Here is a 17,880-nt window from a genome sequence, read left to right on the forward strand (position 1 = left end):
TGAATTTCTGGCTCTGGATTCAAAATATGTGGACAGCATCACATTTAATGTGAAACAGTAAACTGAGCTCTACAAAGTGCAACCATACAGTTCTGGCCATGGTTAGAGTCTCTAACTATTAGTTCTAAATGGCAGAACTCTGTTTTGAAATTCTCATTCTGAGGGCCCAGTTTGAGAAATAGCACCTCCTAGGAAATTTTCTATATAAGAAGGTTGCTGTTTGACCCCTTTCTGTTCCTGGTGAGCTTCCAGGATTACTAGTGTCTGAATCAACTCAATCTACTGGGTCTCTCCCATTAGGTTCAGTATCTGAATGGGTGGGATTTAGGAATCCCTGTTTTTTTGTGTGTATGTGGGGTGTGTGTATGTTTTAAATGGGCAGTTCTTAATTAAACTATACTTAGAAAATGACTGGAATAATCTATTGATTTTTCCACCAGAATGTAGGCTCCATAAGTACAGGGATATTTCTATATTTTGTTCACTACTGTATCTCTAGCACCTTAGAACTTATAGTGAGCACTCACTACACACACACACACACACACACACACACAAATACATACATATATCTATATATATACACTTATATATTTTTTAATGTGAATGATCTATCAACCAATAAAGAATCAATGAGAGTTTTATACTTCTGGAAATGTTGCTACACTATTGTTACTGTTTTAATCTAATCCTCATAACAGACCATAGCATTAATAGCTCCTGTGGGCTAAAGAAGAAGCCCAAAAGCTTTAGCTTGACTTCTAAAACTCTTCTTGATTAAGCCCCTCCAGCCTTTGTTAGCATCACTTGAGCTATGTGCTTAAACACAGTACTTTGCAAGCATATTCATTGGTTCAGGGTCACCCCAGATAAATATACTAAAAATCTATGGAGTAGTATTTGAAAAAGTTGCCAAGATAATTCTAAAACATGGCTAAAAGATGTGCATATATACAATGGAATATTACTCAGCCATTAAAAATGAAATAATGCCATTTGCAGGAACATGGATGGACCTAGAGATTATAATACTGAGGGAATTAAGTTGGTCAGAGAAAGAGAAATATCATATGATATCACTTATATGCAGAATCTAAAAAGAAATGATACAAATGAACTTTTTACCAACCAGAAACCATTGAACGAACTTATGGTTACTAGGAAGGAGAGGTGGGAGGAAGTAATAGGCAGTTTGAGATTGACTTTTAAATACTGTTGTATTTAAAATGGATAGCCAACAAGGACCTACAGGAAACACTGCTCAACATTATTTAACAACCTAAATGAGAAAAGAATTTGAAGAAGAATAGATACATGTATATGTATAACTGAATTACTTTGCTGTACATTTGATAGTATCACAGTATTATTAAGCAACTATATTCCAATATAAAATAAAAGTTTAAATAAAAGAAACAAATCCAAGCAAACAAAACATAGCTAGGGTTGAGAAACACTCAGTCTAACATGACTACTCCCTGTCTTTGAATATTACCATAATCTTAATTCCTCTAGAAAACTTCTTCCTTACTTTTCTATTTGTTGAATCTCTGCTTCTTACCATCCTTCGTCAAATGTCATCTCACCTCTGCAGTGGTTGCTCATCCTCTCCCCTTCAAGCAGAAACAATTTCTCCTCCCTTCAGCTCCATATGACATTCACAGTCCTGATCATCTCAACGTTTTGTAAAGTGATCTGTGTCTCTTTCTGAAATGTGGCTTCCAGACCGGAGAAGAGACCCTCTTCACTCCCCTAGGTGCCACAGGAACCTGCACAGAGAGCATGCTGAGGCAGTACAGTGTACAGATGGTGATAATATAATTAGGGTGACCACACAATTCATCATCCAAACTGGGGCACTTCTGAGGATAATCAGGGTGCTATATAACAGTGTCAGGACATAAGGTATAAACAAGGACTGTCCCAGACACACTGGAAATATGAGCACCTAGATCGCAGCAGCCAACATTGATTACCTCCTACTGTTTGCCCCTCACTCTCCCACATACTGTCTGTGTGGCATTTCGTTGACCCTGTATGGGAGCAACTGTTCTTTTCTACACTGAACAGAGAAAGATGCTGTGGGAGATATTGTAAAGGAACTTACCTGAGGCCACGCAGTTACGGCAGGGGTGGGAGAGCTGGGACTTGAACTCAGGTCATCTGAATCCAGAGCTCAGGGCTCCCCATGGAGGAGCTCAGGCCTCAGAGTACACAGGATGAGGCTCTGTTCTGAGCCCTAACTGAAATAACTTTAGTCACCTTTCTGGATTTAGTTTCTTCCTCTTGAATGATGATGGCACATCCTTCCAGTAACCTTAGAAGATTAATTCGGACAAGATACGAGAATATCAGGCGAGGTGTATGTACTTGTGCTTGTCTTAGCGGTAACCTATCTTGCAATTTACAACAGGCTCCATATGACATCTACTCAAGTGACTGTGGCACAAAGTGAGAAGTAGTTAGTGCTGTGACAGGTCGCAGGAGACCCCATAGCCCAATGGTTAAAAGCATGGCATTTTGCCTAAGACCTGGGGTCAAATTCAGCGTATCATGTTTGAATAGGCATTTCACCAAAGTGGATAGGCAAATGGGCAATGAACACATGAAAGATGCTCAACATCACTAATCCTACAGACAATGCAAAACACAACCATGGTGAGATATCATTAAACCCCTGCTGGGATGACTAGCAGTGACGATAAGAGATGTTGGCAGGAACAGCTGCTGTAGAAGTTGGAACCCTCGTACTTTGTGAGATTTTAAACTGGTAGAACCACTTTGGAAAAACAGTTTGATAATTCTTCAAAAAGTTTAACAGAGTTACTGTGCTGCTGCTGCTAAGTCGCTTCAGTCGTGTCCGACTCTGTGCGACCCCATAGACGGAAGCCCACCAGGCTCCCCAGTCCCTGGGATTCTCCAGGCAAGAACACTGGAGTGGGTTGCCATTTCCTTCTCCAATGCATGAAAGTGAAAAGTGAAAGTGAAGTCGCTCAGTCGTGTCCAACTCTTAGCAACCCCATGGACTGCAGCCTACCAGGCTCCTCCGTCCATGGGATTTTCCAGGCAAGAGTACTGGAGAGGGGTGCCATTGCCTTCTCTGAACAGAGTCACTGTATGACCCAGCAATTTCTCTCCTAGGTATAATCCTAAGAGAATTGAAAAATATGACTATATAAAAACTGGTACAAAAATAATTCATCTTAGTATTATTCATAATACCAAAGAAATAGAAGCTAAATGTCCAGCAACTGTTGTGGTATATCCTTACAATGGAATATTATTCAGAAAGAAAAAGACAAAATAATGATACATGCTATTACATTGAATGATCTTGAAAATGTGATGCTAAGTGAAGGAAGCCAGTCACAAAAGACCTCATATTACATGATCCCATTTGTGTGAAATGTAATTGCCTCCAGAACAAGCAAGTCCATAGAGACAGAAAGTAGATTAGTGGTTGCCTAGGGCTGATGGGTTTGGGGAAGATAGGGAATAACTGCTAACAAGCACAAGGTTTCCTTCTGGGTTGATGAAAATGTTATGAAATTAGCTACCAGTGGTGGTTGTATAACTATGAATGTACTAAAACCACTGAACTGTGTACTTTAAAATGGTGAATTGAATGGTATAGGAATTAAATCTCAACAAAGCTGTTACCTAAAAAAATTCTGGCAGTGCCCTTGGCTTGGGGCATTGGTGTCATCTTCTATAAAACAGGGCTCGTGACAAAGACAAACTCAAAAAGCAGGTATGAAGATTAAATAAAAAAATGCATGTGAAACTTCTGGCTCAGTGACCGATATCATAAATGCCTGATGATAGATGATTTTCCTTAAACACATGGCCTTTCTCTTGCCCATCCGAAAACAGAGGGTCAGTGGTACTTTCAGCCGACTAGGCTAGGGATTCATGATGACTTTGGATGTATGAAGGTTGACCCTCCCTTCAACACCCTCAAGTCATGTGCCTCCGAAGGAATAGCCTTATGGCTCTGGTATCTGTTATTTATTTCTTAACTTATATATCTGAGACCTCGCTCAAGATGTGCTCATGAAAAATTACCCTTTTAATGGTGGAGCATTTAATGAGAAACTGGATTATCTACTGCATAAGTGCCCTTCATACAAATTAGCTTGGCCCTGGGTCCTAATCTAAATTGGACTCTCTACTTTCCTCTAAATGGCCTAATATTTTCTTATTAATCTCTGCCCTCATTCACCTGATCTCGCTCTGCCTCCTCTTACAAAGTGTGCTCCTCAGCAGAGCTCTGTGCCCTGACAAATGTTTCTTAAGGCTGTCTTTGTATCTGACTTATGGACATTTTTGGGACATGACCTGGAGTCTGGAATGTGTATGTTCCATTTTCAAGCCATCTTTCCAGTGGTGTTTTAATACTGCCAGTATATTAAAGATCAACAGATTTGGGTGAGGTGAGTTTTTGTATAAGTATCATCTCAAGGGCTTCCCATGGTGACTCAGATGGTAAAGAATCTGCCTGCAATGTGGGAGACCCAGGTTTGATCCCTGGTTTGGGAAGATCCCCTGGAGAAGGGAATGGTTATGCACTCTAGTATTCTTGCCTGGAGAATTCCATGGACAGAGGAGCCTAGCAGGCTATAGTCCATAGGGTCACAAACAGGTGGACATGACTGAGTGACTGACACTTTTATAGGGAAGTCAGATAGATGAGAAATAGTTAATCATTATAATTAAGAGAACAAGCTTGAAGACATAGAACATAAGCAAACCGCAAGTATGGGCTTTGGCATCAGACAGATCTGGGTTCAGGTCCCACTCAGTGAGTTTGTACAAGTTGCTTGGCCTCTCAGACCTTCAATTTAGATCCTCGTCTGTAGGATCTGAGTAACAGTACCTACCTCTAGGATTATTTTAAGGACTAAACAAATTGAGGCATATAATATGCAGTACATAACATGATAAATACTACCTGGTATTGCCATTATAGTTAAACTTTAGAGGAAGTTCCAGATAGTCAAAGAGATGTCATTAGTGATTGAAATAGTGTCAGGAATTGAAGAAAGAGTAAGATAAACTTCCCAAGAAATAGATCAAACCATAGGCCACTCCTACCAAATATTGTTTAACAATGCAGGGAGAGGTGACCTGCAGTGCCCACAGCTAGATGTCAGTATAGGGTGTATCATGGCAAATGTTATTCTTTTTGTTCTTAGCTTTAGTTTCTGACATCTGCCCTCACTGATCCCAGAGGCTTAATTTTTACATTGATTACACATTCAGACAAATCATCCATGTGTTATATTTGCTTAATGGAATTAATTCAGAGACTTCAATATACCAGGAGTCAGCAATAGTGTGATGGAAAAAATATCAAGTGGGATTTGGGGACGACAGGTCCAGAACTAACTCCGCAGACACCCCTTCTCTGTGCTCTCCTGCTCTCAGAATTGTATCTTCTAGGTGCTTCTTTTACTGAGCTGATAACAGGGGTGGCAGCTACCGTGTATAGAGAACTTACCATGTGAATCCATGCTATTCACGTGCTATCTCATGTAAGTTACTGTTCATAATAACTCTGAAAGTGAGTATTTAATCTTCATTCAATAATTAGGAGATGGAGGCTCAGCACACAGCTTAGTTGACTTACGAGTGAGAGCCGTGATTTGACATGAGGATGTCTGGCTGTAAAGCTTTTGCCTTCTTGTATACCTAGCATAACACACTACACATTTTTGTTTGCAGTCATCAAAAACTTAAGCCTCTAGGGGCATAGACTTTGTCTCATTCATCTATTGCCAGTGAGTAATAGCATCTGGCACAGAGATGCTGCTCAGTAAGGGATGAATGAATAAATGAATGAAATGCATGCTGTGTTCTATCAATAGAAAAGCATAATACAGTGGTTAGCTATTACTGTTGTGGGTTTTTTTTTTTTTTTAAGTATGTCCTCAAATAATTCTCAGCCCCACTTAATGGAAGGGCCTCAATATGTGCATCATGTAGATAGAGAGAAATGGGCTGAATTACTTCTGATATCCTTAGCTCTAAATTTCCAACTGATGAAGGAAGGCATGATGGAGGAGGTATCAGAAGCTGAAGTCCATGATGTTCCAGGAGATGAATATCAGAAACCTATGGCATTCCAGGCTTAAGGACCGCATGATTGGGACTTCCCTAGTGGTCCAGTGGCTGAGACTCTGTGCAGAGGGTACAGGTTTGATCCCTGATCAGGGAACTAAGATCCCATATGTGACCCCCCCCCCCAAAAAAAAGAAAAAAGAACCACGGAACAATGCCCCAACCTGTGACTCCTCTGATGGACATTTGATGAAGTTAGAGATTCAAATTCCTATATATTCTGTTTCTTCTGACTGTGTGAATATGGACAAGCTATTTTAATTCTGTGACCTTCATCTGGGAGCTGGATATGGTTGAGTTGTGAAGAATGGAAATAAAGTTTATGAAACATCTCACAAGAAACACATGGTCTGTTCACAGTAACTTTGCTGTCTTTATTTTATGTGAATGTGTTTGAACTTCTGGTTGATGTGTCTTAGCAAAATATTATGCTAATAATTACAGGGAAATCCCACTGCAAGTTATGGGGGCACCGTACCAAGGAGTGTGGAAGCTTATTTCTGTGAACACATGAGTTAACAGAAGAGATATTGTAAAACCATTCTTTGATAATTGACCCTGGGTCATTACTTGATACAAAACAATTACTCTGGAGCCTCGTTATAAAACGGCCCATAGAATTGGGTGTAAGGAGGGTCTTGGACCCTGGCCAAAGTCATTTTAAATGCTGGAAATACCAGAGAGACTCAGGGCTAATACTTTTCTAACAAGGGTGTCAGACATAAACTTGTAGTGGGTAATGATCATTTGTTGACAATCTAGTGTGCATCAGACTCCATATTAGGTATTTTATATGTGTTATCTGGCTCTTTTTAATCTTAATGCCACTTTGTGGTTGGTTACTTTTTCATTTTTTTCTTTGTTCTGCCTGAGAAAATACAATGTTAGAGAAAATTATGTAATCTTCCTGAGGATTTGGAAGGATAGAGCCAGAATTTGTATCCAGGAGTGTCATCATTCTTTTGTATGTGATCCAATGATTTGACTTTCCTTGAACTTAGGTAAACCAGAGAACCAGTCTTGGAACTGTGGATATTTAAAGTCCATGGGTCTTGAACACCTACATATCCAAATCCTGCTTTTCTTTCTTTTTAGGTCAGGATCGCAGTGAAGCCACTTTGATAAAGAGGTTTAAAGGTGAAGGGGTCCGGTACAAGGCCAAACTGATTGGAATTGATGAGGTTTCCGCAGCTCGGGGAGACAAGTTATGCCAAGACTCGATGATGAAGCTCAAGGTACTGTGCCAACATTTTGCTTTAAACAGTGCACATTTGATATGACTGAGAGGGAAAGATGAGTACAATCACTCTGGTAAACCTATTTTTATTTCTTCACATACTGCTGTACTACTTAGTATCCTGGTGACTCACTGCATTTATATATTGGGAGGATATGTCACTCATTTAGCAAATATTTATTAAGCATCTCCTATGTGGATGTGTTTTGCTACTCCATGTTTTGCAGTTATTGATATGATAAAAACAGACCACATTTAATTCAATTGTATCTTCATTGTGTGGTTCCAACAAAAATAAAAGTACCAAATCATCAAATCCTACAGTCACTCAATGTTATAGATTTTTCTACTTAATTTTTTAATAACTTTTCTATATCCTACCATATGATGAATATGGTAAAAGATTTTATGTTAATAAAACTGATTTTATTCATCCTTGTAATTTTTTAAAATTTATTTATTATTTTTTGGAGGCTAATTACTTTACAATATTGTAGTGCTTTTCGCCATACATTGACATGAATCCACCACGGGTGTACATGTGTTCCCCATCCTGAACCCCCCTCCCACCTCCCTCCCCATCCCATCCCTCAGGGTCATCCCAGTGCACCAGCCCTGAGCACCCTGTCTCATGCATCAAACCTGGACTGGCGATCTATTTCATATATCATAATATACATGTTTTAATGCTATTCTCTCAAATCATCCCACCCTCGCCTTCTCCCACAGAGTCCAAAAGTGTGTTCTTTACATCTGTGTCTCCTTTGCTGTCTTGCATATAGGGTTATCGTTACCATCTTTCTACATTCCATATATATGCATTAATATATTATATTGGTGTTTTTCTTTCTGACTTCACTCTCTATAACAGATTCCAGTTTCATCTGCCTCATTAGAACTGATTCAAATGCATTCTTTTCAAAAGCTGAGTAATATTCCATTGTGTATATGTACCATAGCTTTCTTATCCATTCGTCTGCAGATGGACATCTAGGTTGCTTCCATGTCCTGGCTATTATAAACAGTGCTGTGATGAACATTGGGGTACACGTGTCTCTTTCCCTTCTGGTTTCCTCAGTGTGTATGCCCAGCAGTGGGATTGCTGGGTCATAAGGCAGTTCTATTTCCAGTTTTATAAGGAATCTCCACACTGTCCTCCATGGTGGCTGTACTAGTTTGCATTCCCACCAACAGTGTAAGAGGGTTCCCTTTCTTCCACACCCTCTCCAGCATTTATTGCTTGTAGACTTTTGGATCGTAGCCATTCTGACTGGTATGAAATGGTACCTCATTGTGGTTTTGATTTACATTTCTCTGATAATGAGTGATGTTGAGCATCTTTTCATGTGTTTGTTAGCCATCTGTATGTCTTCTTTGGAGAAATGTCTGTTTAGTTCTTCGGCCCATTTTTTGATTGGGTCATTTATTTTTCTGGTATTGAGCTGCTTGTATATTTTTGAGATTAATTCTTTGTCAGTTGCTTCATTTTCTATTATTTTCTCCCATTCTGAAGGCTGTATTTTCACCTTGCTTATAGTTTCCTTCGTTGTGCAAAAGCTTTTAAGTTTAATTAGGTCCCATTTGTTTATTTTTGCTTTTATTTCCATTATTCTGGGAGGTGGGTCTCCTTGTAATTTTTATTAATATTCCCCACATACCTTATAATAAAGGGAAAATGTTTTTTAAGTGATGTGTAACTAGATATTGGTATTTGGAGATAGCACAAAGAGATTTCTGATTTTAAATGCTTTAAAGAAGCCTTTCCTTGAGAAATCTAAGAAATTGGGAAACATTTTAATATACAAAATAAGAAAATTATATTATTAAGTAACCTTTAAAAACATACAAAATCATGTATTGTCTGTTCCCAGATTCCAGTCTCTATGTAGTCTATGCTTCTTTTTTTTTAAAAAAAAAGTAATATAAAATATTAGAAAAATTATTTAACAAGAAATCTATAAGTATCATATACATTTAAGGTCTATAATTTAATTCCTTTTTTGATTATAGAATTCAAAAAAAATGCTGTGTAAAAAGTTTGAAACTACAGAAAAGTGTAAGAGGGGAAATTAACTTACAATCACACTACACCAAGAAAATCAGTATCAACATTTTTGTGTTATTAACAATCTTTGTATTTTTATATACATTTGTGTATATATATGTCAATCATATGCATATATGTAGTGTAATTGGAATGACCATTTATAGTTTCATATCTTGTTTTCTTCCATACCTAATAATATACATCATATACATTTTTTTCATATTTTCAAGTAGTCCCTGAGGATACAACTTGGTAAATATAATTTTTTAAATGTAAGAAAAAGGGAAGGAAAAAAAGGCTGGCCAAGTGCCTAGTAATATTATATGGGACAGTGTCTATAAAATGAATTCTTTACCTTTTTTTTGATAAATGTTTAATAAGGCACAGTTATTATTTTTGTTTATATTGTACACATTTTCTCAATGGTTTATTTCAACATGTGTATCAGATTCTAAGACTCCTTGTAGTCTAGCTATAGGAATCATTCTTTTTAAAAACTCTTAATTTTCTAAACTGTGTATCCATTACTTTCTTTTTATTTTTTAAGCTGTTACAAAGCAAATTTTATTTTAATATTTATAAATCTACCAGAAGGCATACCAGAAAATGTATAAAAGATGTTAAAATCACGAGTTCACAGATTGCCTCCTTGGAAGAGGTTAATGTATCTTTTTATGAAAAGAATAATTAAACGATGTTATGAGATTTTAGGAGAGTCTAATAATGAGCCCCCTTCTTCTGCCAAATTCAAATCTGGGTGATAAGTAGACAAAGGAGTCCAACAGGAAGAACTCTAAATTTCAGCTTTACGACTGATAAATGCTGGTCTGGAAGACATGACACAGCTACACAGCCACAGGGCATCCTTGAAGAAGACAGGCTGGTCAGTGGGCCTGTGGGGCAGCTGGCTGACTGCGGCCCTCCCTGTCACCCCCACTGCCTAGAGCAGCACTGTGACCCAGGTGTGAGATCACATCAGAACTCACCCTCTCTACCAGCAGGTGGATTTCAGAGCGAGAACCCAGAGGAGACTGTGCCAAGCCTACTTCCCCACTGAGACTCTAATCAAGGATGGGGATAAAGGCCAGGACCTTAATTCTTGGTGAAGTTGGTCCTTACTGAGTATGAGGCCAGGCAGGTGAAGATGTGCTTTTGACAAACATGAATTAAAAGACATCAAGAAAATCTCCAGGGACTGGTTCTCACCCACAGCTACAAGTCTGCTGAGGACAAGAAAGAGGCTGAGGCATCCTCATTCAGCATCCTGATAGCATTCAGCAGGCGTGGGTCACAGACCACCTTATCGGCCATCTGCCTCCGTAGAAGCATAGAGGTCTCAGCGGGTGTGAGGCAGGAGTTGGCTTGTGTGCCCTGAAGTTCTCCCTAAAGATTAACATTCACACAAGCTAGCTGGACCAGCCTGGTTATGACTGCTAAGCTCGTGGGTGGGTGGGTGGGTGGGTGGGTGGGTGTGTGTGTGTGTCTTGGTTACCTGCAGTAAAGTGTCCCACCTGTCACCCCTTGTAACCAAGCGGTCCCCAAACCCCTGAGGCTTGGTCTGACCATAACACACTCCTGCCAGATGCTCTGAACTTGAGGAGAGTTCTTGGTTTCCAGACAACTGTCTTTCATTATTTGCAAGTTGCAGAGAAGAATGTTGACATTTCCGCTCCCAGTGGTGTTTCTTTAGGAAGCACAGAAACATAAATGATCGATTCTCCATTTGGCTACTGGCCCAGGAAAGAAAGACAAAGAAGTAAAAAATGTCTGTTAGCCTTGCAAAAAGGCCCACTTGTTCATATCAGGCCATATGAGAAATTAAAAAAAAAAAATTCTGTTTGCTATACTCTCTGACGCTGGTGCCTGTTGTAGAAGTTTTTCTCTTGGATTATAGAGATTTAAGAGGGGATTCATAATGTGAGTTTGCGTGAGCCATTGCCTGTCTACCGGCGAAGCTTCATTGTCATTTTATTTTAATTTAGTCAACAGAGCACTTTTATATATATTATCTCTTTTGATCTTGTGAGGTAGCTATTAGCCTCCTTGTTTGTAAGTAAGAAATCTGAGCCTCGCGGAAGTTATAGGATTTGCCCCAGAGCCTTCATTTTAATCTGGAATAAGCCCAGAATTCATACCCAGATCTCCAGATGTCTCGTGTTTGATAGGATATTGTTAAGTGCTTCCTTCTATTCTGTATTGTATCTGCACTGAAATGTATCTTAGTTGCCCAGCTAGATTTTTAAACCCCTACATGTAAGCTACTACACAGTAGCCCCATATCATTAACTTACAAAGTACTCACCTCTTAGAGGTATTGGGCAAAATGGTGTCTCATAAAGACAGTGCCTGGAGGACTGATTGCAGAGCCCGAAGTGAATCTGTTAGTCAAGGTCCTGTAGGAAACAGTCACCCCAGCTAGGTCAGATAAGGACACTTTAATGAAGGAGCAAGTCATGCAGGGTAGGCCAGGTTAAGGTAGCAAACGGGCTGGTGAGGCACCAGAAACTAGAAACAGTAGGAAGCTGTTCCCACCCCAACGAGAGATGTATTAACTGGAACCCAGGGAAGGTGGGGTTGAGGAGGAAGTCCCCTTGCCAAACAAAAATATAGCTAGTGCTGGACATTGTAGAACAGGGGTGGGAAGGAAGCAGAAAGAAACACCTGGACCTCTCTCCTTCCCCCGCTCTGACATCCTGTTTGTGCCCTCTTTGGTGGAATCCAGAGGACGGGATGCTCAGAGGACCTGAAAGTGCAGAGCTCAGGGGCCAGTCTCTGGGTATAAAGCGAGGAAGATATCTGTATTCCCTTCTTAACTGGGAAAAAGTGAAACTTACAATGAGTTTTCCCCCAGAGACTGCAGAGCTGATTTAACAACTAGGGCTGAGATTGGAGACCAGGTTTAGTTTATGGATCTTTCTGGAATATCGTTCTAGATTTTCAGCGCTTCAGGCCTGCAGCCTGTTGTGTGGGCTCGCCTGCTGGACGTGTTCCCTGGGGGTCACAGTCATCCCATCACAGGCATGCACCCCGCTGCATGAGGTTTCAGTTCTCGGACTCTCATGGCAATCCCTGACTGGACAGGTCCATCCTGCCTGGTGTGCCTGACCCCGTCTGTGTGTATACATTCCTCCAATAAGATGCTGCCTCGGTGTGACTCCCTCAGAGATGCCTGCATCAGTCGTTCCACACAGCGCCCAGCACATGACGTCGCTTCACAGTATCAGGATTAGTACCAGTGGTGATGGTCAGTTGCTCTAGTTAAAAGTACGAGTAATCGCACTTTGAGTTCTCCTTCACTACTGCATCTGGAAGCTGGGGGTTCCACCTTTTTTTCATCCATGCTACCCCATAGAACCCTTCCATAGGAAGGGACCCTAACATTGAAATTCAAAAAATTGCTGTTGGAATTCCCTCTATGTCTTTTTAGTCCCTTGAGGTTTGGGGCAGTCACTTGACCCCCTGACCTTATTGTTTGTCATATGTAAAATAAGGGAGGTAATTCTTCCTTCCTAGGATTGTGGGGTGAGCTAAATTATGCCACATGTAAGAGAACTCCTTCCACTTGGTAGCTACCCAGAAAACACCTGACTCTCATTTCCAGGTTCCCAACAATGACTTTGTAGGCCAGGTGGCTAATATTAAACACAGAAACCCCAAAAGACACCTACATCTGTATCTTCTAATTCTCCAACCAGGCCTGTCACCTGATCCTCTGTCAGTTCTACAAAACACCATGGGGAGGTGTGACCCTGCGGCAGGCTGTCTGGCAGCAGACTTACTTGGACTTCGAGTAGTTTTTTCAGGGCTTGACTCAGGGTTGTGTTTCACAGGAGAAATGTGCTTAGTAAAATCGGAGTTTATTTTCCCCAAAGATTGTACCACGTGCATCCTCCTCTTTTGTATTTGTCCTGGGAAGCTGTATCACAGCAGTCCCAAGCAGAAATGCTCTCAAACATGCTCTTTCCATCCCTCTTTATCTGCAGCCACATTCTGCCAGGGAATTCTTGGAACCATTTGGAACAAGAAGTGAAGGGGAGCATTAGCTAGTCAGCATCACTGTGTGTTGGGAATTAGTGCTGTTTGATGTTAGGTAATTCCAAGAGCTGGGGGTTGTTAGGACTGTTTCGGAGATGGGGTCGTTGAAGCTACTCTTTATGACCAGAGGAACTGTGATATCTTCACGTTGGAAGGACTCAAACAAGAAAGAGAGGCTCCCTGCCCATTGCCACAGTCCTTCCAATGCCTCTGTTTATAACAGGACTACTTCTTGTTCTGTCTTTTGTGTGCTTCTGGATCCTGAAGTTGAAGGTCAGGCTGCAGAGGGATGGCAGCATCAGTTACTTTTCTCCAAATCAAACTAAGAACACAGATTTCAAAGTCAAGGTTTTCATAGATTCAAAACCTATATTGTTCACTACTCGAGTGAGGGGAGAGTCACTTCACTTGTTTGAGTGCCTTTTTTATTCCAGTCTCCATTCTTGGCACTGGGCACACAGAATGAATAAGAGTTCCCATTGTGCCTGTTGAGCTTTTGTCCTATTGGACAGAGGCAGTCAACAAATGAATATACAGTATGCCAGAGGGAACCATAAGGGAAAAAGATTCAGGGAGAAAGATCAGATGCAGTTTGGAGTGGAGGGTGGCAGGGTCAGAGACAGCATCTTTGCTTGGGTGACACTGAAGAGAAATAAGAACTACCCCTGGGATTGCAAAAGCATACTCTGAGCCTTCTCCCATGGCCATAAAACCATCTCTCAGTGAATTTATGGGAAAGCAAGCAGCACATTGAGGAATCTAGAGACCTTTGAACAGGAGGAGGGGTTGAAGACACAGAGGGCTTCGGTTGGAGTAAGTAACCCTGTAACTATGTAAAGGGCAGTCATTGGAGGAGGGATCTTATGTCAGTGGGTACATCCCTAAAAGTCAAAAGAGGAACACTAGGTAGGATTACAGGAGAGAGATTTGGGCTTATGAGAAAGAAGAGAGATGTAAGGAAGTAATGACTCTTGCACCAAGAGTCTTGAAAGTGGATGTGTGGTCTCAACTTTCTAACCAGTTCTCTGTACCATCTTGGAACTGTCTACCCAGCTTATCGAACATTATTTTTTGATGAGAAAATGTCAGTTGAGAAATTTAGACTGATTACTTTGAAGGTTTCCTGTGACTCTAACATTCTGGATATCTGTATGTCAGAGGTGCCTGAGGATGAATGGGTGACTCCCGAGGGAGTGAATTTCTTGTTACTAGTTCCCAAACAGAAACCGGACCACAAATGCTAAGGGTTGGTTATGACATCCTACAGTGTACCGAGCACTGTACCAGGTACTTTCCATGCGTTTTCATTTTCTCAAACATGCAAGAGAAGTATTTACATTCAAGGAAGTAGAGCTAGGAGTTAAGTCATTTGTCCAAGATCACAGCCAGAAGTATAATCCAGATGTTTCGATTCCATAGACTATTTCCAGTACCCAAAGTGAGTATAATCACACAACCTTAAGAGAGTGCCCCTTCCTTGTGCTGGTCATACCGCTGACTCAGTTCCATAACATGCTGTGCTGAGAACAACACAAAGGACTTTTTTCTCTTGGGAATGTGAAATCATTATTATTTTAGACTTTCCTACTCTGAAAAAAGCCCAGCATGATTACTGGTGAAAGATGGACTTAATCTCCCCTTCTGTGGAAGCTAGAAGGGATGAAGGGGTTAGAAACTTCAAAACACCTAATGCAGAGTCTGCAACAGTCCTTGAGCATAAAGCCCTTGAATGTCCTCATCCTCTGAGTTGTACCCTACCTAGTATGATGCCTGTGAAAAGTGAAGTGAAAGTGAAAGCCTCTCAGTCGTATCTGACTTGGCAACCCTAAGGACTATACAGTCTACAGAATTCTCCAGGCCAGAATACCGGAGTGGGTAGCCTTTCCTTTCTCCAAGGGATCTTCCCAACCCAGGGATCAAACCTAGGTATCCTTCATTGCAGGCAGATTCTTTACCAGCTGAGCCGCAAGGGAAGCCTGTACTTGCCTATAATTGGCCACCACAGAGGCTAATTTAAGAAGCAAGTGTTTTTACTCTTAACTTGCATCATATCAACTTTGGAGGGGACTCTTGATAGCACATTCATATCAGAATAATCTCTTGAGTGCCTCCCACCCTCCAGGGACTGTCCTAGGTACTAGAGAGAGAGTAGTGAGCAGAGTAACATACCCACCTTTGGGACATTTACCTTCTAATTGACTCATACACATATCTTCAGTATTTTACAAAAAAAATTGGTGAAGTGGGGAAACATGTTTTTGAGGAATAGAAGCTCTTGGTAGGTGCTTTTCTTGAAAGCACAAGAATGATTGGGAAAATGGTAGAACATAACAAAATGTGTGGGTAAAAACTCAAGCCATAGGCAGATGACGATCACATTTTTCTAAACAGACTTGAGACATGCAGTCTGGCAATATTTTTTCTTTTCTTTTTAATCTCTGTAATTAATTCATATGAAAAGTTTTTTCCAGAAGTATGAAATTAAAATCACATTTAGGAACATATCCCATGACTCATCTTTATTTAAAAGGTTAAAACCATATCTAATACAAAACCCAGAAAAGATCTTAACAAGAAAACCATATTGTGTTTATCCTAGGATCTCAAATTCTGAGCCGACTATCTAGGCACAAAGTAGGCACTCTGTAAATCTTGGTTTGTCCAATGAATCTAAGTTCAGATATTTGTTTATACAATTTTTGAGCAGTGAGGACAAGTGTTACCCTAAAACATCAAGAGGATGCAAGCGCATTGGGAAAGGTAGTATGGAAGTGGGGAGGAAAAAGAGTGTGCATGATTGGTGGCATTGGTTCATGGTATCTGACATGCCTTTGGGACCAGAGGGAATTTTCAAATGAAAACACTAAAGTAAAAACCACATCCTTCTTTTCAACAGGGCGTTGTTGCTGGCGCTCGTTCCAAAGGAGAACACAAACAGAAAATCTTTTTAACCATCTCCTTTGGAGGAATCAAAATCTTTGATGAGAAGACAGGGGTAAGTAAAAGAATCACACGGCATGGTGAAATTGAATCCATTGACAGATGTGCCCTTAAAAGCCTCCGCTCTTCTAGGCAGGAATATCAAACAAGCATAAAAACACATAAAGCAGCTGACAAACTTGATCAACTGTGATCGTTCATCAAAGGGAGGCCCTTCCCTGACTTGGCCACAGTATGACTGCACCGCGTTTCTTACAGTGTAATTGGGATAAAAGTGTCACACAGTCCTGGTAATGCAATGGGAGATTGATGTGCTCTGAAGAGCAGTGGGTAATGTGGCAGTTTAAGTTAAATTTCCTGTGTGTTGGCAACTTTAATGACATGCGTCCTAGAGGGAGATGTACGGGGGTCTTTTGACTTGGTCAAAGCATTCAGACTCTCTTGAATTGAACCTGTGGCACCTTGCAATTGGTGTCATCAAAAAGAATAAATGGAGTTTTCAATGTTAAAAAAAAATCTATCACTGCATGATGAGGAAATGTAAGGGCTGATCTGTGTGTTGAACCCACTGAAGATGTGGTTTGTATTTTCATCCACCTCCTGGCAGCAATTAGCTCCTAGGTTTATCCCCAGGACTTGCCTAGCATTGTTGACCCTGTTCGTTGATGGTAAGGGAAAAAGAGAAAAGCTTTTTATGATCTGTTTTGTCCAGAGAGCAAGAGTCAGATGGACACAATTTTCTTTTATTCACTCAGTGCTTTATAGCTTCTAACATACTTCCACTTATCACATCCTATGAACTTCACAGGTAGTTTATCAAGCAATGTATAAACAGTACTCAATTAACCAAGCTACTTAACCTTGTCATTTTGCATTACAAAATTTCCCCCTTTGTTCTGACTCATATTAAGAGACCATAAGGTTAGTAGGATGATAATTTAATAGTAAAAAAAATTATTTTCTTGAAGAAAAGTTACTCCTGATTAGTAATAGCACAGACACGCCATGGCCTCATGGGATCCTGGGTAACACACAGCGGGCAGAGAGCTTTGGAATTGTAGAAACTTGGAGGATATTATTCATCCTTTATTATCCTTCATGGGAGGGAACCAAGTAATGTGGATCATGCCTAACTGAGAGATACTTTCACAAGGATTCATATACCCCAATATATGTCGTCATCTCCAGTCTCTTCCCAAGTCCACACCTGCCCATCACCGTGACACTGGCATCACCAAAGGGACAGAAATGACAGAGTTAGAGTGTCAGATACTTTATCTTGCCTATCTTACTTTTTATTCTTGTGTTTTGGGGTCCTGCTATTCCATCGTGTACCCCACCATCAAATAGTCCTAATCACCAAACTTTAGCTAATGAATAGAGGTAATTTATATTCTCCACTTTTATCTAAATCCTCACTCAAGGGTGGCTAAACTGGCCCCAGAGAAAGATACCACCAAACCTTGAAATGTGATTTTTGATTCTTTCTTTGGACACACAA

General features: G+C 40.4%; 1 protein-coding gene across 7 annotated transcripts in view; it reads left to right on the forward strand.

Annotated features, from left to right (window-relative positions):
- Positions 1 to 17,880, forward strand: part of DAB1 (DAB1, reelin adaptor protein) — a 1,342,273-nt gene that overhangs the window by 1,175,936 nt on the left and 148,457 nt on the right. For all 7 annotated transcript variants that reach the window (XM_027537117.1, XM_027537115.1, XM_027537119.1 and 4 more), the window contains 2 exons: positions 7,216 to 7,355; positions 16,336 to 16,434. In XM_027537117.1, the coding sequence (XP_027392918.1) occupies positions 7,216 to 7,355; positions 16,336 to 16,434 (239 nt within the window). The remainder of the gene's footprint in view (positions 1 to 7,215; positions 7,356 to 16,335; positions 16,435 to 17,880) is intronic.

Source organism: Bos indicus x Bos taurus, chromosome 3 (genome assembly GCF_003369695.1).
Source record: "Bos indicus x Bos taurus breed Angus x Brahman F1 hybrid chromosome 3, Bos_hybrid_MaternalHap_v2.0, whole genome shotgun sequence".
Lineage (NCBI taxonomy): Eukaryota > Metazoa > Chordata > Mammalia > Artiodactyla > Bovidae > Bos > Bos indicus x Bos taurus.